This window comes from Protopterus annectens, chromosome 4.part0, assembly GCF_019279795.1.
Source record: "Protopterus annectens isolate FY-2018-M chromosome 4.part0, PAN1.0, whole genome shotgun sequence".
Taxonomy (NCBI): Eukaryota; Metazoa; Chordata; order Ceratodontiformes; family Protopteridae; genus Protopterus; species Protopterus annectens.
Genome location: NC_056733.1, coordinates 895992102 through 896016806, shown reverse-complemented (window position 1 = coordinate 896016806; position 24705 = coordinate 895992102). Strand labels below are relative to the sequence as shown.

Here is a 24705-nt window from a genome sequence, read left to right as displayed (position 1 = left end):
AACCACACCACATAGAAATTCTAGACCCAAGCATTCTGTTTGCTGCCATCTTTATCCTATCATTCTGCACTAAGTGGGTTGGGACAAGTGTGATCAATTCCCCTGATCCTTTTCCTGCTGTGTTGCCTTTAGTTACCCTCCCTCCACTTAATACTTGCCTAATTGTAGTACATTGCATTAATTCACAGTGAACCTCAGCTGTCAGCTTTCTGCCCACTTTTTCAGCATTTCCACACCCTTCCCTAGCCTGTTGTCCCCACCCAGTATCTCTCTGCCATATTTGTGTTTGTGTTTGTGTTATCAGCAAAGAAGTTAATCCTGTTCTCTGTTTTCTGATGTATGCCTGTAAAAAACATGCTGATGAGTATAAAACCAAGGACAGACCCCTTACGGTACTCCTGTAGTCAGCTTCCTAATTTCTGACATTGTCCCACTGTGTACTGCCTTTCAAGCATGCAGCTGTCTAATTCCTCAGCCTTGGTTATACTCCCAACTCCTCCAACAGTTTTCTTGTCAGCCTACTATGTCTGACCAAGTCAAGGACTTTGATGAAGTCTAGGTAGACTTTTTTCTGGTATTTATGTGTCAGCTTCACCTGTAATCCAGTCATATAACCATACCTGTCAACCTCTTAGAGCAAGAAATCTGGACAAAGCCATAAATAATGGGGGGACAAAGGGCCAAAAATAGAGATGGTTTTTAAATATTCCTCGTACAAACTTAGAAAGTTGATAGAATGAAAGGTTTTGTATTAGCATAAATTTTCTGAAGAGTATGATGTGTGAAACTCAAATGTCTGTCATTATTTTCTGACTTTAATCTTTAATTATTTGCTGATGGTTTGCCAGAAAACCACAGTTTAAACGGACCAAACTATTAGGCAAAAATTTGGACATTCTACAAAAATCTGTACAGTTGAGAGGTATGCATATCACTGAGTCAAGTTTGACTGACATCCATTGTCTGTTGTTCTGGGGACTGTTGCCCTATAGAAATGCTGTCAAGCTTCTCATCAAGAGTTTTTCCTTAACATTCCCTGTCTCTGTTGCTGCAGTAGTTCCATGTTTTCCTTTTGCCCTAATCCACATACATGGGTGCCACACTTGATGTCTTCAGTCCTGTGGCAATTCAGTACTAAGCAATGAGCTGTTGAAGATCTCTACAAATAGAATTCTTTTACCCACTAGATAGAGTAACAACATAAGAACATGGGCACTGTAACTGCTAAGTACTGATAGATCAGAAAGATACTGCAAAACCTTTGCTCTTTCTACCTCATTTATGATCATAACCATTCAGTGTCATTATACTCACAGGTTCATAGCTAGTTACTGGATATGCTTTAAGGCACCTAGCCCAGATTCACAGTTGCAACAAAATACTATCTGGTTAAGTGACTTGTACAAGGTCATGTAGTAGAGAAATGAAGGCTGAGGGATTCAAACCATGTACCACAGGAAGTATCTCATTAGCAGCTCATAGCCTTAATTTTCTGTGCTGATTGGCAGAATAGCTGTCAGTTGCATTGAACCTGCAGTAATAACCAGTATATATTTTATCTAGAAAAAAGAATTAGAACTTTTAATGGGATATTTGCCATAAAATGGGGCTCTTTATTTATAAATGTATAACAGCAGTGATGTCACTAGAGCAGTAACCTATCTTTCTCTGCTGTCTTGTACATGGTACAAAAATTAGTTTTTTTGCAGCTAAGTCTAAGAAACTAAAAGGTTCTGAGAACAGATATCCCAGTGGATAGACCAAAACCAAAGTAAATGTAATAAAATGCGCATCTGCACACTATTTACCTCGACTAGAGAAGAGCGCGCAGAGCTGAGATAAAAGTGACTAAAACAACATATTAGAGAACCATGTAGTCAGAAATGTTATCCATTTCTGGATTAGATCAAAAAAACGTATTAAGTTCAAAGAAACTAGCATAACTCCTCAAAATACCCACCATCATAAACAAACTAACAAATAGGATGGAGTAGAATTTAGGAAGTACATCTGTCTATCTAATCCCCTGAAAAGCACCAATCAACCAGAGCAACAATGAGCTGTCAGTAACCACCAACTTCTAATGTACTTTGTTTATCTGTTCTGATAACCATTTACTTCTTCTTTCAGCTACTCCCTTTAGGGGTCACCACAGCGGATCATCTGTTTCCATTTCTTCCTGTCCTCTGCATCTTGCTCTGTCACACCAACCACCTGCATGTCCTCTCTCACCACATCCATAAACCTTATCTTAGGCCTTCCTTTTTTCCAGTTACCTGGCAGCTTCATCCTTAGCATCTTTGTCCCAATATACTTTGCATCCCTCCTCAGCATCAGCACATGTCCAAACCAATGTAATCTTGCCTCTCTGGCTTTGTCTCCTTGTCTCCAATCCTTCCAACCTGGGCTACCCTCTAATATACTTATTCCTAATCCTGTCCACTCTCATCACACCCAGTGCAAATCTTAACATCTTTAACTCTGCCACATCCAGCTCTGACTCCTGCCTTTTTGTCAATGCCACTGTCTCCAACCCATGTAACATAGCTGGTCTTACTACCCTCTTGTAGACCTTCCCTTTCACTCTTACTGGTACTCGTCTGTCACAAATCACTCCTGACACTCTTCTCCACCCACTCCATCCTGCCTGTACTCTCTTCTTCACCTCTCTTCCACACTCACCATTACTCTGAACTGTTGATCCCAAGTATTTCAACTCATCCACCTTTACCACCTCTACTCCCTGCATCCTCACCATTCCTCTATCCTCCCTCTCATTCACACACATATATTCTGTCTTAGTCCTGCTGACCTTTATTCCTCTTCTCCCTAAAGCATATCTCCACCTCTCCAGGGTCTGCTCCACCTGTTCCCTACTCTCACTACAGATCACAATGTCATCTGCAAACATCATAGTCCACGGAGACTCCTTTCTGATCTCGTCTGTCAACCTGTCCATCATCATTGCAAATAAGAAAGGGCTCAGAGCTTATCCTTGATGTAATCCCACCTCCACCTTAAATGCATCCGTCACTCTCACAGCAGACCTCACCGCTGTCACACTACCCTTGTACATATCTTGAACCACTCTTACATACTTCTCTGACACTCCCGACTTCCTCATACAATACCATAACTCCTCTCTAGGCACCCTGTCATATGCTTTCTTTAAGTCCACAAAGACACAATGCAACTCCTTCTGACCTTCTCTGTACTTCTCCATCAACACTCTCAGAGCAAACATTGCATCTGTAGTGCTCTTTCCTGGCATGAAACCATACTGCTGATCACTATTCACCACCTCCCTTCTTGACCTAGCTTCCACTACTCTTTCCCATAACTTCATGCTGTGACTGATCAGTTTAATCCCTCTGTAATTACTACAGCTCTGCACATTACCCTTATTCTTAAAAATCATTACCAAAACACTTTTTCTCCATTCCTCAGGCATCCTCTCACTTTCCAAGATTTCATTAAACAATATAGTTAAAAACTCCACTGCCATTTCACCTAAACACCTCCATGCTTCCACAGGTATGTCATCTGGACCAACAGCCTTTCCATTCTTCATCCTCTTCATAGCTATCCTTATTTCCTCCTTGCTAATTCACTGCACTCCATGATTCACTATCCGCACATCATCCCACCTTCTCTCCCTCTCATTCTCTTCATTCATCATCCCCTCAAAGTACTCTTTCCATCTGTTCAACACACTCTCCTCACTTGTATGTTTCCGTCATTATCCTTTATCACCCTTATCTGCTGCACATCATTACTAGCTCAGTCCCTCTGTCTAGCCAATTGGTACAAGTCCTTCTCCCTCCTTAGTGTCCAACCTTTCATACAACTCTTCATACGCCTTATCCTTAGCCTTCACCACCTCTCTCTTTGCCATGCACCTCATCTTCTGTCTACTTTCTTCATCTCTCTGACAATCCCACTTCTTCTTCGCTAACCTCTTTCTCTGTATACCCTCCTGTACTTCCTCATTCCACCACCAGGTCTCCTTGTCCTCCTTCCTCTTTCCAGATGTCACACCAGGCACCTTTTTAGCCATCTCCCATACTAGCTCTGCTGTAGTTACCCAGCTATTTGGTAATTCTTCACTGCCACCCAGTGCCTGTCTTAACTCTTCCCTGAACTCCACCTCACAATTACCCTTTTTCAATTTCCACCATTTGATCCTTGGTGCTGCCCTCACACTCCTCCTCCTCTTCTTGAGCACCAATGTCATCCTACAAACCACCATCATATGCTGCCTAACTACACTTTCCCCTGCCACCACTTTACAGTCATCAATCTCCTTCAGACTGGCCCTTCTACGTAAGATATAATCCACCTGTGTGCATCTTCCTCCACTCTTGTATGTCACCCTATACTCCTCCCTGTTGTTAAAATATGTATTCACCACAGCCATGTCCATCCTTTTCAACAAAATCCACTACCATCTGACCTTCTGCATTCCTTTGCTTAACACCATACCTACCAATCACTTCCTCATCCCCTCTGTTCCCTTTACCAACATGTCCATTGAAATCTGCTCCAATCACCACTCTCTCACCCTTGGGTACAGTCATCAACACTTAATCCAACTCACTCCAAAATTTTTCTTTCTCATCCATCGCACACCCAACTTGTGGAGCATATGCACAAACAACATTTATCATTACACCAGCTTCATAAACATCACTCTATCCAACACTCTTTTCACCTCCAAAACAATCTTAGCATACTGTTCCTTCAGGATAACCCCTACGCCATTTCTCCTCCCATCCACACCATGATAAGACAATTTGAACCCGCCTCCCATAAACCTAGCCTTGCTCCCCTTCCATCTGGTCTCCTGCACACACAATATACCAACTTTCCTTCTGTTCATCATATCAGCTAGCTCTCTCCGTATACCGGTCATACTGCCAACATTCAAAGTTCCGACCCTCACTACCACAGTCCTAGCCTTTACCTTCCTTCGGGCATGCCTTCCCCCTCTTCTCCTCCTTCTGCCAACAGTAGCCCAATTTCTGCCAGCACCCTGTTGGCTAACAGTACTGGTGGCGGTCGTTGTTAACCCTGGCCTCAACCGATCTGGTATGTATATCTGTACTGTTGTCCACGTGCATGATTTGGCAATATTTTACGCCAGACGCCCTTCCTGACACAACCCTCCCCATTTATCCTGGCTTGGGATCGGCACAAAGAATTGCACTGGCTTGTGCATCCCCAGTGGCTGGGTTCTGATAACCATTTACTGCTTCTGGAAATCTTTGTACACAGATTCATACCCTCTCTCCACAGACTTCCTGAGTGGCTCAGCAGAACCAGACAGACTTCACCCTTTTCCCTTCAAAACTGCAGCCTGCTAACAGCCAATAGACATGGATCATGGGCTCATCTCATTAATGTGTTAGTAACATCACAAGTCATCTCACAGATGTGGAAGGTAGCCACTGTGGTACCTTTACCTAAAACCTTAAAATGACTGATGACTACAGAGGGAGTACCCTCTTCCCATACTCACAGAAATGCTCAAAAAGTCATCTATTACCAAGTACTAGAGTGTGAGAAAAAACATCTGTGAATGTCAATAAACAGAGGTCATAAGTCATAACCATCAGTGTCCCAATGAATGCTACCATACTTGTACAAGTAATGTCTCTGTGCTTTCTACCATTCTTGCACATGTGCTATCCCAGTGCATACTGTCATACTTTCACAAATACTGTCTCTGTGCATGCTACCATACTTGTACAAGTAACGTCTCTGTACATGCTGTAATAACATGTACAAGTACTGTCTCTGTGCATGCTACTGTACTTGTACAAGTACTGTCTCAGTGCATGCTGCAGTACTTGTACAAGTACTGTCTCGGTACATGCTATCATACTTGCACAAATGGTGTCTCGGTGCATGCTACCGTTCTTGTACAAGTACTGCCTCAGTGCATGTTACAGTACTTGTACGAGTACTGCCTCAGTGCATGCTATCTTTCTTGTACAAGTCTTGCCTTGGTGCAGCCTACTGTACTTGTAGAAATACTGTGTCAGTGCATATTACCGTACTTGTACAAGTCCTGCCTCAGTGCATGCTACAGTACGTATACAAGTACTGTCTCGGTGCATGTGTTACCATTCTTGTACAAGTACTGTCTTGGTGTATGCTACCGTACTTGTACAAGTACTGCATCAGTGCATGCTACTGTACTTGTAGATGTCCTGCCTCAGTGCATGCTAAGGTACATTTCCAAGTCCTACCCTCGTGCATGCTGCTGTACTTCTACAAGTCCTGCCTCATGCATGCTACTATTCTTGTACAAGTATGTCTCGGTGCATGCTACCGTACTTGTACAAGTCCTGCCTCAGTGCATGCTAAGGTACGTGTCCAAGTCCTGCCCTCGTGCATGCTGCTGTACTTGTACAAGTCCTGCCTCGTGCATGCTACCATTCTTGTACAAGTACTGTCTTGGTGCATGCTGCCGTACTTGTACAAGTACTGCATCGGTGCATGCTACCGTACTTGTACAAGTCCTGCCTCAGTGTATGCTAAGGTACGTGTCCAAGTCCTGCCCTCGTGCATGCTGCTGTACTTGTACAAGTCCTGCCTTGAGCATGCTACTGTACTTGTACAAGTACCAACTCAATGCATGCTACCATACTTGTACAAGTTCTGCTTCAGTGAATGCTACAGTACTTGTACAAGTCCTGTCTCGGTGCATGCTACTACTCTTGTACAAGTACTGCCCTGCTGCATGCTACTGTTCTTGTACAACTACTACAGGGCTGCATGCTACCGTACTTGCGCAAGTACTGTCTCGATGCATGCTACCATACTTGTACAAGTAGGTGAGAGCTGCCCTCTCCAAAGCAAAAAACACAGCATCAATGGGACCGGACGGTGTCCCGGGCTGCGTCTTACACGAACTCCAACAAGAACTGAACCCTCACATAAAGTCACTGTTCAATCTCAGCCTTACTACAGGATATGTACCCAAGGAATGGCGTACAGCAACAGTGGTCCCACTCCACAAAGGTGGTGCCACAACGGACCCCGGAAACTATCGCCCTATAAGCCTGACTAGCCTGGTCTGCAAAGCTATGGTGCGTATCATCATGAAATTCATAAACAAAGACATTGGGAACCTCCAAACACTGGATCCTACCCAATCCGGCTTTGTTAAGGGAAGATCTTGCCTCTTGAACCTGGTCGTCTTCTTTGAAACAGTCACCAAGGCCATAGATGAAGGGAATGTAGTCCACACAGCCTACCTGGACCTCGCAAAAGCCTTCGACACAGTACCCCACTTGGGCATCATAAATAAGCTCACCAGCTTAAATATCAACCCCTATGTCACAAGATGGGTTGCAAACTGGCTCAGGGATAGAACCCACATGGTCAGAATTGCAGGTGCTATGTCAGACTCTAAACCAGTTACAAGTGGCGTCCCACAAGGCTCAGTCCTGGGACCTCTCTTGTTCGGTATATATTTCTCTGAGGTACAGGCTAACATGGGAGGACTATGGCTGACAAAGTTCGCAGATGACTGCAAACTGGGTGCCATAATTGACTCACCGACTGACACAAGCATCCTCCAAAAGGGTCTCACAGAGACGGATAACTGGTGCCAGAGCCATGGCCTAAATCTAAATGCCAAAAAGTGCATAGTCATCCCCTTTGATAAAAACAAATTGCCCACAAATTACCACATAGGTGGTAATCCATTAAGTATGGAAGAAGTAATTAGGGATTTGGGGACCCAAGTAGATAGCAATCTCTCCTTTGACAATCACATTGCCAAAGTGGTTAGAAAGACCTTCTATATAGCCCACCTTATCACGAAAGGGTTCACATCTAGATCAAGAGAGGTCATTATGCCCCTCTACTCATCACTCATCAGGCCCATAATTGAATACAATGCTCCATTTGGGATGTACCTTACCCAACACCTTCAGCAACTGGAAAGACCCCAAAAGTACCTCACCAAGAGGATCAAGGAACTCAAACAGATGCCCTACGCAGTTAGGCTAAAGAAACTCCAGCTCTACTCAGTTGCTTACCACCTACTCAGAGGCGATCTGTGCCTGATGTATAAAGCCATGTCCAACCCAGAATTAATGGACATGCTTCACCTCAGGAAATCCAAATCCCTTAGAGCTACACGCTACAGGGACTTAAACCTCAGCACAGAAATAAATAGGACATGCTGGAGGGACAGATGCATATCCCAGAGGCTCCCCTCACTCTGGAACAAAATCCCAATCCATGTTAGGCAGAGTCCCTCAATGACCCTCTTCAAGAGAAATCTTGACGAGTGGATGGGAGATCGTAGGTTTACCCCTGGGATCTCTTCTGTGTCCCTACTAGACAGAGGCACAGTAAACTAACCTCAAAAGGGCTATCTTCTGTGACCTACTATACAGAGGCACAGTCAACTAATCTAAAAGGGTGGCAAAAGCCAAACACACACTGGCTAGGCTTATAAATGCCCTAGGGCAGATAGCCTAGTATCAACCTATGAACCTAAGTACTGTCTCCATGCATGCTACGTACTTGTACACGTACTGTCTCCATGCATGCTACTGTACTTGTACAAGTACTGTCTCCATGCATGCCGCTGTACTTGTACAAGTACTGTTTCAGTGCATACTGCAGTACTTGCACAAGTACTGTCTCAGTGAACGCTACTGTACTTGTACAAGTACTGTCTCAGTGAATACTACGTTACTTGTACGACACTTTGGGCTATAACCTGTACTGCCCGTCTCAGCTGTGATCATGGCCATCTTATTGAAGCAGTAACTATAGATTTTAGAAATGCCTTTATGCTGCATAATACTTTTCTTGTACAAGTACTGTCTGAGTGCATGCTACAGTGTTTGTACAAGTACTGTCTTGGTGCATGCTACCATTCTTGTACAATTACTGTCTCAGTGCATGTTACTGCACTTGTACAAGTACTGCCTGGGTGCATAATATCTTTCTTGCACAACTAGCAGTACTTGTACAAATACTGCCTTGGTGCAGGATACAGTACTTGTACAAGTCTTGTCTTGGTGCATGCTACCATACTTGCACAGGTACTGTCTCCATGCATGCTACCGTACTTGTACAAGTACTATTTCCATGCATGTTACTGTACTTGTACAAGTACTCTCTCCATGCATGCTACAGTACTTGTACAAGTACTGTCTCCATGCATGCAGCCATACTTGTACAAGTACTGACTCAGTGAATGCTGCAGTACTTGCACAAGTACTCTCTCAGTGAATGCTACCGAACATGTACAAGTACTGTCTCAGTGAATGCTACCGAACGTGTACAAGTACTGTCTCAGTGAATGCTACCTTACTTGTACAACACTTTGGGCTGTAACCAATACAGCCCATCTCAGCTGTGATCATGGCTATCTTACTGAAGCAATAACTATAGATTTTAGAAATGCCTTTGACAATATGAATCATAATGTCCGACTGTACTACTTGTAAAGCATAGGTTTATCCAAAACATTCTGCCATATAACATCTAACTGCACTACTTCAAAAATCTAGGTTTATTCAAAGCATTATCTCATGACTGCAGAAAGCAAAATCAATAAACCTGAGGCTGTCAAGGATCATTTCTGTAGTCATCAAACTCCCAGAAACTTTCCCAACCATTAATACAATTCTTTTTTGCAGATGACAGTCATCCTAGCTAAAGGCAGATGTTCATCATTAGATCACTGTCGCAGTAACCTAAGCTATATGGAACATATCGTTCTAAGGACTGGATGACTAACCAGCTTCCAAAGATGCACCCTAACCTCTATACAGGTCAAGGAGAGTGGTATAAAATCAGTGGTTAGGGCACCAAACTCTCAGAACTTTCTTAGTGTTGAAGATTACTGTCTGTTCTGGCTTTAAGGGATCGATGATTAGCTAGTGCCTCTTCAAAGTTAGGCAATTAAGTAGTCCCTTTTGGAACACCTTCCATTTTGACATTTTTTGTGAGGAAGTTTTAACTTTTCTTTCAACATTTGTTGCTATAAGTTAGGACCAGTGGATTTAGTTTCTGTCACTAAATAATTTTCCCTCAGATATTGTATTGCCTGTCAGGAGGGAACAGTGTGCTATTCCAACCTGCTTGGAGAAGAAGAGGAAATTTGCATGGGAAGCTTTGGTCTTGATTATGGCTTCCTCTTCACCTCAGCCACCATTGAGTATCTCCACTGTGGCCATATTAAGTTCCTCAAATCTTTCATCAGTTCATTCTGCAGGGTGCTGTTTTTCTTGGGGGGGGGGGTCTCCCAGTGAAAAGTAAGCATAAAATTAGACATTTTCTTCCCCTGCTTGTCAGCCTGCCTGCCTGACACCAACAGCAGACAAGGAGGATTGCCTGGTTTTGCTTAAGGTTTACTTAAAACCTTTCAGTCTCTACATTTTGAGTCATCGCTTAGTTTAAAAAAGAAAAGGTTTGTCTCTCTCTCTCTCAAGTTCCAACTCTACTGAATGAGGAATCTGACTTAGAGGAAAGCTTTTCTTCAGATTATGCACCTGAAAACTTGTCTTTTTCCTGATACTGTTGCCAAAATGAAGCAGTTATTTCAGTGGGTACAGTCCCTGCACAGATATCGTGATTTGTTACAGGCAGATTTTTTTGACAACCTGCAGGTGTTCCTCCTATTTTCCCAGCCTTAGAGGATGATTTCCTTGTAGCCAGGTATTTCCCTGACAAGTCAGCCACCTGGCTCCAGAAAGTCTAATAAATTATATGAGGCTCCCCAGACCCACAAATTTCTTTTTTCAAACCCTGCTGTAATTTCTCTGACAAGATAATCTTCTGCCAAACACCTTATGACAGTTATCTAACCCTATTCTATCTGACAAGAATGGGAAAAGCCATTTATTGGTTTGGGGTGAAAGTTTACACTTCTTCCACTTTAGCCTTCAGAATAGTGAGCTGTCAGGCTCATGTGTCTAAGTCTGCTGTCTTCCATTGACAACATGCGAAAGTTAATTGCTGACCTTCTTCGGAGATGAAGGCCTCTCTGAATTCTTTAATATCTTCTGTGTTTCTGGTATTCAAACACGCTGTAAAATGTCCTTATGACCCTGATGGTGCTGTTTGTAGGGCAGCGGTCACTGGGTCAGTGATGAGAAGAATTGCCTGGCTGCATTCTCAGCGTTTATCAGAGGATGTCAGACTTGAGCTCTGAATATCCCCCTGGATAAAGAGGTATTGTGTGGACCTTCCTTTGCTAAGGTGCTTAAATGATTTGATGAAAGAGGGAAGTTAATTCAGGATCTTACACACCTATCAGACTCTTCTTCCAAAAAATAATAGAAACATTCCTTCCAGTTCAGCCTAATTTCATAGGAAACGGAATAAACAATCCCAGCAAGGCAACAGGCAAGCACATTTTCAGAAAGCAGTGGAAGAGAGATTCAAAAAATAAGGGAGGGTACTTCCAAAACCAAGTACAGTCTAAAAAAGTGGACTGACCGTATTCCCTATCATGTTTTCACCCTCTCCATCCAGGTATTCCAGTAACACTTAGCCAAAGTCTTGGTCTTCGCATCCCTCGGTGGTACCACAACTTCAGACACTTGTGTTCTGAGAATCATTCAGAAAAGACAACTGCTGGCAGTGGGATTTCCTTCAACCTTTTCAAAGGATTCCTCTGTATCCATCCAATCAAATGTCCCTGTTTCTTCGCAATCCTAGATGAAGTGCTTTCTCAGGGGGTAATAGAACCTGTTCCTCCCAGATGTAGTACGGAACAGGGTTTTATTAAAAAATCTTTCTGGCGCCAAAGAAGGAAGGAATTTGAAGACCAGTCCTAGACCTTTCTTTTCTAAACCTACACTTCAAAATCCAGAAATTCAAACTGCTAATTCTTCTGTCTCTGTTACCTCTCATTCGACCTCTCAGTTTTCTGGTTACTCTGAATTTAAAAGATGATTATCATTAAGTTACATTTCTCAAAGATTTCAGATGCTTTTTATGTTTTTCTGTCTGTTTTACATTTTCAATTTTCTGCTTCACTTCATGGGTTGTTAATGGTTCTAAGAGACTTTACGAAGTACCTGGCTCTTATAATAAGCCATTGCAGGTTTCAGGCACTTACATTTTTCTGTATATAGACAACATGTTTTATTTTTGCAGATTCTTTCACAAGTTGTCAGTAATCTCTGGTTTAAGTAAAAAAAAACATTTTTCTCACTCTGGGGTTTCAGGTGAACACAGAAACATCTTTTGCCATTCTGTCTCACAAGACAGTGTTTATGGGATGCCTCTTAGATGCATCCCTCATGATAGATTTTCTTCCTCATGGTAAAGGGAAATTTTACATGGAGCAGTTTCTGATGTTTTCTAACCAGAGTCTGGCATCTGCCAGGGAATATCTCAGGATTGTAGGTTTAATGGCCTCTATGCTTCTCATGATTTCTTTAGCCAGGTAATTCCTTTAGGCACAAGAGAAAACTTCAGTGGTTCGTCAAATCATTTTGGACTTAACACCAGCACCTCTTATCATTTCAGATCCCAGTGATGGGTTTATAAAAGGAGAGTTACTCTGGTGAGTTAATCTGTTGTCTCTCAACTCAGAGAGGTTTGTAAAAAGAGAGTTACTCTGGTGGATAAATCTGTTGTCTCTCAACTCAGAGGGGTTTGTAAAAAGAGAGTTACTCTATTGAGTAAATCGGTTGCGTCTCAACTCAAATCTCCCCATTTTTCCTTCGCAGACGGTGCTCAGTCTGAAACCACAGATCCCTCAAACATTTCTTGGGGAGCTATGTTCAAGGAGGTGACAAACGGAACAAATTGAAGTACATAAATGTCAAAGAAATGATCTCACTGATAAATGCTCTCAAATCTCTAAACCATCTTTGGATTCAAGGATGTCCGCTAGTAATCACAGACAACACCCCAGTGATGTGGTACATAAATATGGGGGAGCCAGATCCAACCCCCTGCCACCTTTGCAGCTAGCTTTGGTATCCTGGGAACTAGCAACTCAGCACAAATTGACTCTCCAGACTCCTTACATTTTGTCAGAGCAGAACATTTTAGCAGACAAGCTGAGTAGGACCAGGACAGACCCCCACAAATGGAAGTTGCACCCAGGGGTCTTCCAGGAATTGATCCAACTGACAGGAACATCTCAAGTACATCAGTTTGCCTCCATTTATAACAGACAGTTAAATAAATTCTGTAATAGGACTCCTTGTATAAAGGCCCGAAAGAGACTGCTGCCTTTTCATTCCCATGGACAGGGATGTTCTTGTAGGCCTTTCCACCCTTCCTATGTTAACAAGGGTTTTTCTAAAGATTCAGAAGGGCTTTCCAAAGAGAATACTACTAACTTCCTTTTGGCCCAGGCAACAGTGGCTCTCCCTTCTTCTCAAAATGGCCAAAGGCAATTTTTACCTCATTTTTTTGGATAGATCCTCATAAAATTTGTAGTTCATAGATTAGTACTAGGCTAAATGATTAACAGCCCTTGTTTTCTAATTTAGACCTAGCCAAATACCGCAGGTGAGAATCAAACCCTGCACCTTATGTTTGTAAGGTAAACACCTTAACCATTATGCCAACCTCCCACTGCACAATTTGCTGGCAAATCATTGGAGGTTAAAGTCACTAAATAATGACATATATTTGAATTTCAGACTTTATATACTTCATAAAATGCATGCTAACACTAATCAAGTTATTCAAGCAATGTTTTACGTTTATAAAAACAATATTTAAAATCTGTGAGGGAGTAATTTTTCTTTTTAGACGGGAAGTGTTATTTGTATGTGAATTAGGTTGATCATAATTTTAAAGTAATTTGCTTACATTTGTAATAATTTATGTTAGATTATGTGTCATAATTAAGTGTGGTATGCAGTGAATGTGTTGTCTATAATGTCACTTGGTGAGTGTTATTCTCAACGATTAGTTTCAAAATCTGTCAGTTATATCTGCCCAACAAACTTTGTAGAGGATAAGATTTATGGTCAAGCATGGCATTAACACCTTAACTCTTAGAGCACCATGTACATTTAGTCAATTAATATCTCACAATACTGTTTAACACTTTCCACTGAGACCTGAGAAGTTCAGTGACTCTGTTAGGAAGTTCTATAATTTTAAAGTGCATTTTTAATGTTAACATTAGTAATCAAATTGCCGTCGTCTCACTTAAAAATATGTATGTGTAAAGTTGTAATCATTTACTGTCCTTCTGTTATTTTCATTTGAAAATCCTGCAAAAAACACAGCCAGAGTAGTGCAGTTTTATTGATGTTTGCTACCCTACAAGAGCAGCCTTGCTCATCTTTTCTTCAGTCTTCACTACAACGGAGACACAATAGGATGTAGCAGGCATCTGATCACATGCTCAGAGATGGTCACAAGCAAGTGCTGACAGTGTACCTGGTAAGTGTCGAAGGGACGCTAGGAGGGTATGTAATGTTTAGGGAGGGGGGATAGAAAATGGTATGTGAGCTTTAGGCTTAGGGAGGGGAATCGAAATTTTAGGTATAGGGAGTGATTGTGGATGGGAGGGGAAAGGGATTTTAGGTTTAGGGTCTGTCTGGTTGGGATTTACAGATTAGGGAAGGGAAGAGGACTTTAGGTTTTGGGAGTAATATGGACTTTTGGATTAGGGAAGGGAAAAGTTTTTAGATTTAGGGAGGGATTGGGAACTTTAGAGTTAGCCACTAGGTTGGAATATTTGGGGTAAGATCAGGGTTCTGTTGGGGTCAGTTAGAGTTATGGGAGATGAGTTAATGGAAGTTAGAGCATGAGTGAGTAGCAGAGCGGATGTGTGCCTCGAGTACATGTAGCAGACCCTAGTGTATTACACCTTGTTACTTTTAAGCTATGAAATGTTCAGAATGAATACTGTGTGCCATTATCTGCCATTGTAGAGGCAGTTGGGAGGAGTCTAGAGGAAAACCACCAAAAGGCTGCTTGTGATGGAGGACAGAGGATATAACCAGAGAGTAAAGGAACTAAAGCCCTTCTTACTTCAGACCAATAGCGACAGAAATGACACAATATGGGTACAAAAACTGATATCCAGGAGATGTGAAGGGGTCTTCCTGAGCAGGCAGGATAGAGAGGGATGGGGGGTGGGCAGTGAAATGCAGGAACCAATTGCTTCTTGGATCTGTTGAAATAGTTCTTCATAGACAGGGTTGTATACCAATGGAATGGACTACTCAAGTGGTAGTGGAGAAAAAGTTTTGGAGAGGATTGGAAAAGAGGGAGTGTAGAATATTAAATGCATGTAAATAGCAGGCTAGATAGGCTTATTGTTTTCCTCTGCTATCAAAACTTGGGTTGGAATGTTGACATAATGGCTTAGGTGCTTATCTCACAAACACAAGGTGTATGGTTTGATCGTCACCTTTAAAGGGAAAGTGGTTTGGCTTAAAAAGGCCTGCAAGGACAGCTAGCTTAGTACTTACCTAGTAATTTATCAAGTAACAGTAATGTAATATATGGATGGTGCAGTAGTGCAGCAGTTAGCGTTCTCACCTCATAGCAAGAGGTTCCCCAGTTCAATTCTTGGCTGGGGTGCCTGCTGTGCGGAGTCTGCATGTCCTCCCTGTGTTTGTGTGGGTTTTCTCCAGGTGCTCCACTTTCCTCCCATGTTGCAAAGACGTGTCTGGAGCTGAACAGTGCAGTGGTACAGCGGTTAGCATTGTTGCTTCACAGCAAGAGGTTCTCTGGTTTGATTCTCGGCTGGAGTGCCTTCTGTGCAGAGTCTGCATGTCTTCCCTGCACTTGTGTAGATTTCCTACGGGTGCTCCTATTTCTTCCCATGTCACAAAAACATGTGTCTGGAGCTTTTCTCCCCCAGCCTCTGCTGAAAATTGGCTCATTCCAAATTAGACTTTCCTAGTAAACAAATGTTAAATAAATAAATAAATAAATTTGTAGTGCATGGAGTGCCATGATTATACTCCAAAACTGGAAAAAAGATAAAAGTGGTACGCACTACTGTAGTATGAGAGCCAACCATAACAGCACTTTCATAGGTGTATAAGAAATGTTACACACTTCTAAGCACTATTACAGTGAGGTATAAGCGAAGAGACATTCCTTTACTCCCTGACTATCTTTTCTCTTATGTCCACTGAAGTTTGCAGATGTCAGTCTGCAAGTACCTTATCTAAGGGATTGGGTGGTGGCCTAATGGTTAAAATGTTTGCCTTATAAGCTCAAGGTGCGGGGTTTAAGTCTCACAAGGGATAATTGGCTAGGCTTAAAATGGCTCGCAAGGGCAATTAGCCTAGTGTGAACCTATCAAATTAAGGCAGTATGTAAAAACTGTCCTTGATTGTTTTCCTTACATATTGCCTATGCAGCAGCACTCGCTGAGTGCTGTACTGGCTTTCAAAGACAGTAAAACAAATGATGTTTTTTTCTTTTGTAACCGATTGTACATGGAGTAGATAAGACTCCATTCCCTACAAGGAGTTATGGTCATAACCTGTTATGTGTTCTTGAGGTGAATTTCTTGGCATCCATGTCTTAATCCTGGATACGTCAGAGTCCCTATCATAACCCTCTATATCATAATCCAGCATTGTCTTTTTTTTCATCTGATTCAATATGTGGGTTGTCAGATCTGACTGGATCTGACCTTGGCACCTTATGCCAAAGCTTTGGATCCAAGAGCTCTGACTCCTTCCCTACCCACAGTTTCCCCTCTCCTGCCTGAATTATCTCAGATCTCATTTGACACCTGATTAAGCCAGATGTGTGAACCAAGAGAATTCATCTGGGAGCCTCCCAGCTTCATCCCCCAAGGAAACGACTGGGATGGGCACCTTCTACCTCTATTGTTCAGCTTCCTACATGATCTACATTTTTGGACCCAGTGTACGAAGTATCCAACCTTCTAGCTGTACCAACTTTGGAGTTGACAGCCGTGGAGACTTTGGCTTTGGCATCTTCCCTCACTCACTCAACTCCAATTCTCTGTGGCTGAGTGGAGTCACAGAGTCAGACTACTGGTGTCACAGCTCAAATGGCGGAGTGAACCCTGATGTTTTGGAGCTGTCCCTACCACTCAGACATTGGTTCTGAAGTCCTCCTCATAGCATTCAGCCCTTGGAATTGAGAGGGTTTCTGATCTTACCAACCTAACACAGTTGGCTCTTCTTCAGTTTCATTGGCTGAGTTGGCTTTCAAGGCTGATAGGGCTTGGCAGACCAAGATGACTGGTACAAGCTCAAAGTTCAGATCAATCCAGATTCCCTTGAAAAGATAGCTTCTACTTCCTCACATTCTGGTAGAAAGGGACAGAAGGACCCCTGATGTTTCATGACTACTTGACATTCGAGTCCCACATCCGATTCCGATGTGTTCCCATCAGGAGTCCCAAGCCACATTCCCCAGGAGAGGACTTGTAAGAGGAAGGATATTGACTTCTCTCAAGAGTCTGTCACTGAAGACATCAACATAGATCAGGGAGAAGGTTCTCCTAGTACCCCCATGACATCTCCTTTGAGACATCCTCAAAATGATGAAACAGAGGTGGGGATGGTCCACCAAAACTCCTTCTTCTGATGAGTCGGTGATTCTCAAAGCTTTTAGGTCCAGCCCTTCAACATCCTTGGATGGTCCCTGTTCCTGATGTCTTAATTGACCTCATCACTCAGAAAGCCTGGAGAGAGCTTGACGTGGCAGAACCCATTCCAAAGAAACCAGACATAATTTTAGTTGGTATTACATCTCCTAGAAAGAAAAAAAGAAAGATAACAGTGTGTTAAGGGTCCCACTGTAGATGCTATGATGATAGCAGCAGCCACTAAAAAGAAACTGTCCAAAGAGACTTCCTCTGTCTTCTGTCCATCCCCCTAACAGCGAGTCTAGGGCATTGGACAGACTGAGGAAATGGAGTTTTGCTTCAGCCACTTTTTTTGTTTGTGCAGGGAACTGCGTGGTTCACCTGACATGCTTCCAGAAGGATTTGATTAAGGTACTCTCAAATTCCCTGGTAGGTAACTTACCGTTGGATATCCAAATAAGTGTGGATACCCAGTTGTCTATCTTACAGTCATCATTGAATGTTGCCATGAGACTGCTATCTAATGCAGCAGATGGTACAGCCCAAGCAGCTGGCACAGGTATTACCACGCAAAGTCATGCCTGGATGTGGCTGTGTGACTTTGTGGAAAGCTTTAAGACATCCTTCATAAATGCCTCCTATGATAGCTCCACTTTACTCAGACCAAAAGTCAGGGATATGCTTAACAGGAGTAAGCCGGATGATAAGACCTTGTCTGCCATTGGAATCTGTTTTTCAGTTCCTCAGAGATTGTTCTACAGGAATCAGAGGGGAAAAAATGTTCAAAAAATCAAAAGATTTTCACCAGGATACTTCTAGGGACAGACCTCCTAGAGGCCGAGCATGAGTCATTTCCATGGGACTTCATCCACGAGGCAGAAATGGTCTGCAAACTCAATGTTTCCATGGGCCATTCACTGAGAAACCTTATCAAAATCCCTGAATTTTTGCCAGACTGCTGCACTCTGGAGGCAGTCGGGAGATGCTTCTCCTTGCATCCTATAGCCTGGCAAAATATAGCTTTCAATTCTTGAATGCTAAGGATCACTATCAGAGGTTACTCGGTACCCTTTTCACTAGCTCCAGAAACAAAACTTATAATTCCCAATACCCCACCTAATCAGTTGGAATTTGCAGCAATATAAGTTTCAAAGTTGCTGGACAAATGAGTCATTCAACTGGCCCCCAAGACAAAGTAGGATCCAGAGTCTATTTATTCTTTCTAGTTCCAAAAAAGACAGGTGACCTAAGTCCAATTTTATATCTCAGCAATTTGAATCAATTTGTAAAACAGGCAAAATTCTGAATGGTCACAATACAGTCCATTCTACCTCTGCTGAGGAAGGACGAGTGGATGTGCTCTATTGATCTCCAGGATGCCTACTATCATATCAAGACCCAGTGGAAGTCCAGGAGATTCCTCCATTTCCAACTGGTAGACAATCAATATACATTCAGATTACTGTTGTTCACTCTCACCACAGCCCCCCAGATGTTCACTAAGGTAATGGTAGCTGTGACAGCTTATATCAGGCTACAAGGGATCCAAGTATTCTCATATCTAGACAGCTAACAATGCATCTGGTTATTTCTATAAACACCAACAAAAGCAAGCTACCTCCTACTCAACCCATAGAATTCATAGGGTGCCACTTGGACACTGTACATCAGACAGCAGCTTCTCTTACAATGAATCATATCAATCAGATCCATAGCTTTCCATGTGATAAATCATCCCAGAACCCAGGGTCAACTGGTGTCACACCTCCTAGGTCTGATGGCTTCCTCCATAGTCATGAGTCCTTTAGTCAGATATCACATGAGAGTTCTGCAGTGGATGTTAGCTGTACAGTGGTCTCAAAAATTTCACCCCCTTCACTACAGAGTATGAATCATGCAGATCTGCAGGGACCATGTTCTGTAGTGGATTTTGTCCATATCAGTAACTTAGAGACAACTCTTCTATCCTCCAATACCCAGAGCCACAGTAACCATGGTCACCACCCTTCTTGGGTTGGGGGGACAATTTAAAGGGAGAACAGTCCAAGGAACATGGTCTGCAATAGAATCCAAACTTTATATCAGTGTCTTGAAGTTAAGAGTGGTTCTCCTTACGTTTCGGGAATTTCAGGATCATCTACCCAAGGATGTGAATGCCATACAGTCAGACAATGTCAAGTGGTTTAGTACATCAACAAAAAAAGAGGGAACCTGATCATACCCTGTTTGCTGAAAAGGCATGGGAATCCTGCAGTGGGCAATGTCTTCCAAACGCTTTCTAGTAGCAATGCACATACCTTGGACATCTGACATTCTAGCATACAAACTGAGAAGAACCATACTACTGCGTCATGAGTGGTCTCTCAACAGAACAGTGGCAACAGAGATTTTCAGCTGCTAGGACCAACCTTGCTGTAACCTTTTTGCTTCATACCTAAACAACAAATACGGAAGTTACTTTGCTCTCATCCCTTCACAGGGGCAATCACCAAGAGATGCTGTAGTCCATCCTTGGCCCGCAGATCTCCTTTGCAACTTTCCACCTATCCCTCTTATCACCAACTTCATTCAGAAAGCAATAGAGAGCACTGTTAGGGTAACCCTCATTGCCCCCTTCTGACCTTGTCAGGTATGGTTCTCCTTTCTTTGTCTTCACCTAATTCACCCACCACGGGTTCTAGATCCATTCCTGGATCTCCTCACACACCCATCCAGGCTACCTCTACTGGTCCTCAAGACCCTAAAGCTAGCTGCCTAGTTTCTCCAATTCTTATAATTGCTAGAAACATCAGGCTTTCTTCCCCGGTAGTCCATATCATATCTTCCTCTCAAAAAATCTGAACAAAAAAGGTGTACAAGAGCAAATGTAAGTGTTTCTCCATCTGGGCCTCTTCTAATAGAGTTGACCCCTTTTTAGCACCTTTTCCAAAAATTTGGAATTCCTTTCAGAACTTTTCATGGTACAATTAGCAGCCAATTCAAACTTCCACATAGGGTTCAACAATGCTTACATTGCCTTCCTCTAAGTATCCAAAGCCTTTCTGACAGAAACCTTTTTATTGAGACCCCCCCCAGTTCATGACCCAATCCCACCCTTGAATGTTACCATCTTGTTTAAGTTTCTAACTCAAAAACCTTTTGAACCAGCAGCATCCATAGATATGGCATTTCTTTCATGGAAGACTATTTTTCTGGTTGCCAATCCTTCTGCTAAATGGGTGTCAGAGCTACAGGCACTCTTGTGTGGGGTTGTCTTCCTTACCTTTCATAAGGACAGAGTATCATTGAGACCCAACCCTTCCTTTCCTCCTAAAGAAGCTTCTGAATAGGTTCATAGGTTCATAGGTTTATACTAGGCTATCTGCCCTAAGGCATTTATAAGCCTAGCCCAAATTTTTGTGGCTTACGCCACCCCTTATATGAAAAAATACTGTGCCCATTAGTTTGTTGTGCCTCTGTCCAGCAGTGACACAGAGATGATTCCCGGGATAAACCTACAATCTCCCATCCACAGGTCAAGATTTCTCTTGAACAGAGCCAGCGAGGTGCTCTGCCTCACATGGATCGGGATTTTATTCCACAGCATAGGGAGTCTTTGAGTGATAAATCTATCCCTCCAGCACGTCCTATTTATATCCGTGCTAAGGTTTAAGTCGCTTGCTCTAGTGGTTTTGGTGGATTTGGATTTTTTGAGGTGGAGCATGTCCATTAATTCCGGGTTGGACATGGCCTTGTATGTCAGGCACATGTCACCTCTGAGCAGACAGTATGCAACTGAATAGAGCTGGAGTTTCTTCAATCTGGCAGCATATGACAGATTTTGGAGTCCCTTTATCCTTTTGGTGAGGAACATTTGGGGTCTCTCCAATTGCTGCAGATGTCGGGTGAGATACATCCCGAATGGGGCATTGTACTCGATCATTGGTCTGATAAGTGAAGAGTACAGGGGAACAATGACCTCACTAGATCTGGATGTGAATCCCTTCATGATCAGGTGGGCAATGTAGAAGGTCTTTCTAACCACTTTAGCAACGTGAGTGTCAAAAGAAAGGCCACTGTCAACCTGGGTCCCCAGGTCCCTGATAACCTCTTCTGTGCTTAGTGGATTGCCACCTAATCTAATCTAACTTGAACCAACAGATTCACTTAACAGTTTTCTTCCCCAGTTTTACCAATAAGATAGAATATATGTTACACACTTTAGATATGCATAGACAAAATAGGTTCTACTGCCATCGTACTAAGAGTATCAGGAAATCAGATTAACTGTTTATATCCTTCTCCAAGAAAAAAGGTGGGACAATCAGACTCTAAGGTAATGTCTCAAGATGGTTAGCAGATTGCATTTCCTTTGTCTATGATTCACATGGAATGCCTTTATGGACAAAGCCTAAGTCACACTCTACCAGAACAAAGGCAACCTCAACAACATTTGCAAAACAAGTAGCTTTCAGTGACATTTCCACAGCAACAATGTAGTCCTCAACTCATACCTTTATATTTCACTGCAGGTTAGATGTACAGTCCAGGACTCGCACATCTTTCAGCTGTGCCTTACTCAGGAGTGTCCTTCCTTAAGACCACCCAGGTCCCTGTCAGGTAGCTTGGGAATGTGTCCCAAATGTTGAATCAGACAAAAACAGGCAACATCAGATGCGAACTTTATGTATTTACCATAATGATGTTGTCATTTCGTCTGGTTCAAATACCATCCCTTGTTCCCCTTACCAAATTGTAGGGATTGGCCAGATGTCCTCTGGACCTTGTCTCACCCCTTGTATCTATCTGTACATTGCTTATTTTATTTCCTTCTTGTTCTATAATGTGTATATGCGGATTCACTTTGAATAATCGAATGTTCAGAACATCGACGTTCAGATCATCGAGACCAGAACATTGATGTTCTGAACATCAAAAATTCAAAATGAACCGGAACCCCCCCCACAAACACTATATTATGCAGGGGAGCTTTGCCCCCCTGCACCTCCCATGTGAGGGCTGTGCCCACACACCCCCTACTTTAATATTCCAACTCCGAGATCGAGCTACAGTGGGGTAAGGGAAATCTCCTGTTTACCGCTAAATGGGAGATTTCCCGTACCCTAACTGCAATGCCAACACTCAGATGGCACACACACACACAACATGCAGGGCACCTTGCTGCCCTGCATACACACCCAACATTCCACAATCTCACTTACCTGGCACTTCCACTTTAAACCTTCGATGTTCTGAACTTCGATGTTCTGGTCTCGATGATCAGAACTTCGATGTTCTGAACATACGATGATTTAAAGGGAACCCGAATATGCATATATATCTATATCTAATATATAGGTTAACCATCAAAACGTTGCACCTGACCTCATCGAATGATGGGATCATCGAACCACTTCCACGAAACCGACAATGTCAAATTCCAACATTGTCGAAATACGGCTCAACGTAAACCTCGAAACGGGCTTTAACATGGGTTGAGATGGGGCGAGATTTGTACTTCGACAATGTCGAGTTCGACATTGTTGCCATTTGGCCTTTGGACTTCGACCTTCTGATTGTCACCCAATATATATATATATATATATATATATATATATATATATATATGTATATATACAATCGATATCTGATACCGAGATATCTATATCTATCTATATAGATATAGGTATATATAGTGTGACATCATCAGGTCTGTCAGCAAACTCGATCTGAGGTAATTCAAGTAGGAGAGCAGAGTTGTGGGTAGGGGAGGAGTCAGAGCTCTTGGATCCAATGTTTTGGTATAAGGCTTTGAGGTTGGATCCGGCCGGATCTGACAATCTGCATGTTCAGTCAGATGTAAAGAAGACAACAGAGATCTATGGTCATGGTAAGTACATAATTTACGTTTCTCCAATGTATTGAAATAGATTAACAGTTTTTACTGAATGAAACAAAACCATGTAAGTCATTGATCTACGATGGAGATTAATGCATGAGTACTACTTTATTTGATGGCCTTGTCTTGTTGTCTCCTAACTCAGACTCTGAATTATAGTGCAGTGCATGTGATTTTTGGACGTCTGAACTCTAATCTCCCCATTTGTTTTTAATGCAGGAGTGGACAGAAGCTGTTCTGAGAATTCTGATAGCCGGGCCCAGCCTGAGATTGGCTGTTGCTAGTGTTACTAACCTATGGAAGGAGACATCTGAGGGGAATAACAGAGCAGGGATGATGATATTATGACCCTTCTAGTAGATTACTCTTAATCTGCAGTGACCAGATAAGCTAAACCGGAAGCTTCACAGCTAACAGTCCAGAAACTGCCAGGTTTGGGAAGACATGTAATGGCCTTGATATAGGAGATTTCTTGGAGTCCATAAGCCTTTCTTACTTTTAAAGAGGAAGCCTCCTCCTGCTCACAGCATCTGCCTGTATCCATTGTTGTGCTGGAGTCATTCTGCATCACCCTTTGTTGTTCTGTGTTGGCATCTGCTGTTGTGCTGTGTCTCTCTTCATGTTCTTTAGACACACCTGATGCTGGACTGGACTTTGAAAAGTGCCTCCCTTTGATGCTCTCCAGCTACACCAGCTGCTGGACTTTTTATTCTTTACCTTAGAATTATTTTCCTAATCCTGCTTTTGGACTGGATTTTTTACATTGTGTTGAGGCTGAAACCCTCAAGTTTGTTTTTTTGTACCTAATTCTTCTGTGACAGCATTCTGCAACAGAATTACAAACATGTAGAAAAGGCTATATAAAATGACATTCTAATGTATGTATGGATATAGGCAGATGCTTACACACAACATTCTAATGTATGTATGTATGTAGGCAGGCACTTGCACACAACATTCTAATGTATGTATGTATGTAGGCAGGCACTTGCACACAACATTCTAATGTATGTATGTATGTAGGCAGGCACTTGCACACAACATTCTAATGTATGTATGTATGTAGGCAGGCACTTGCACACAACATTCTAATGTATGTATGTATGTAGGCAGGCACTTGCACACAACATTCTAATGTATGTATGTATGTAGGCAGGCACTTGCACACAACATTCTAATGTATGTATGTATGTAGGCAGGCACTTGCACACAACATTCTAATGTATGTATGCACACAACATTCTAATGTATGTATGTATGTAGGCAGGCACTTGCACACAAC

The 24705-nt window shown here is 42.5% G+C and overlaps 1 protein-coding gene across 1 annotated transcript in view; it reads left to right on the top strand.

Annotated features, from left to right (window-relative positions):
• The window catches only part of RAB36 (RAB36, member RAS oncogene family), a 522669-nt gene extending 498253 nt beyond the window's left edge, over positions 1-24416 (top strand). Inside the window, exon 11 of the mRNA XM_044068859.1 lies at positions 23643-24416. Within this exon, the coding sequence (XP_043924794.1) occupies positions 23643-23707 (65 nt within the window). The 3' untranslated portion in view covers positions 23708-24416. The remainder of the gene's footprint in view (positions 1-23642) is intronic.
• The last annotated feature ends 289 nt before the right edge of the window (positions 24417-24705 follow it).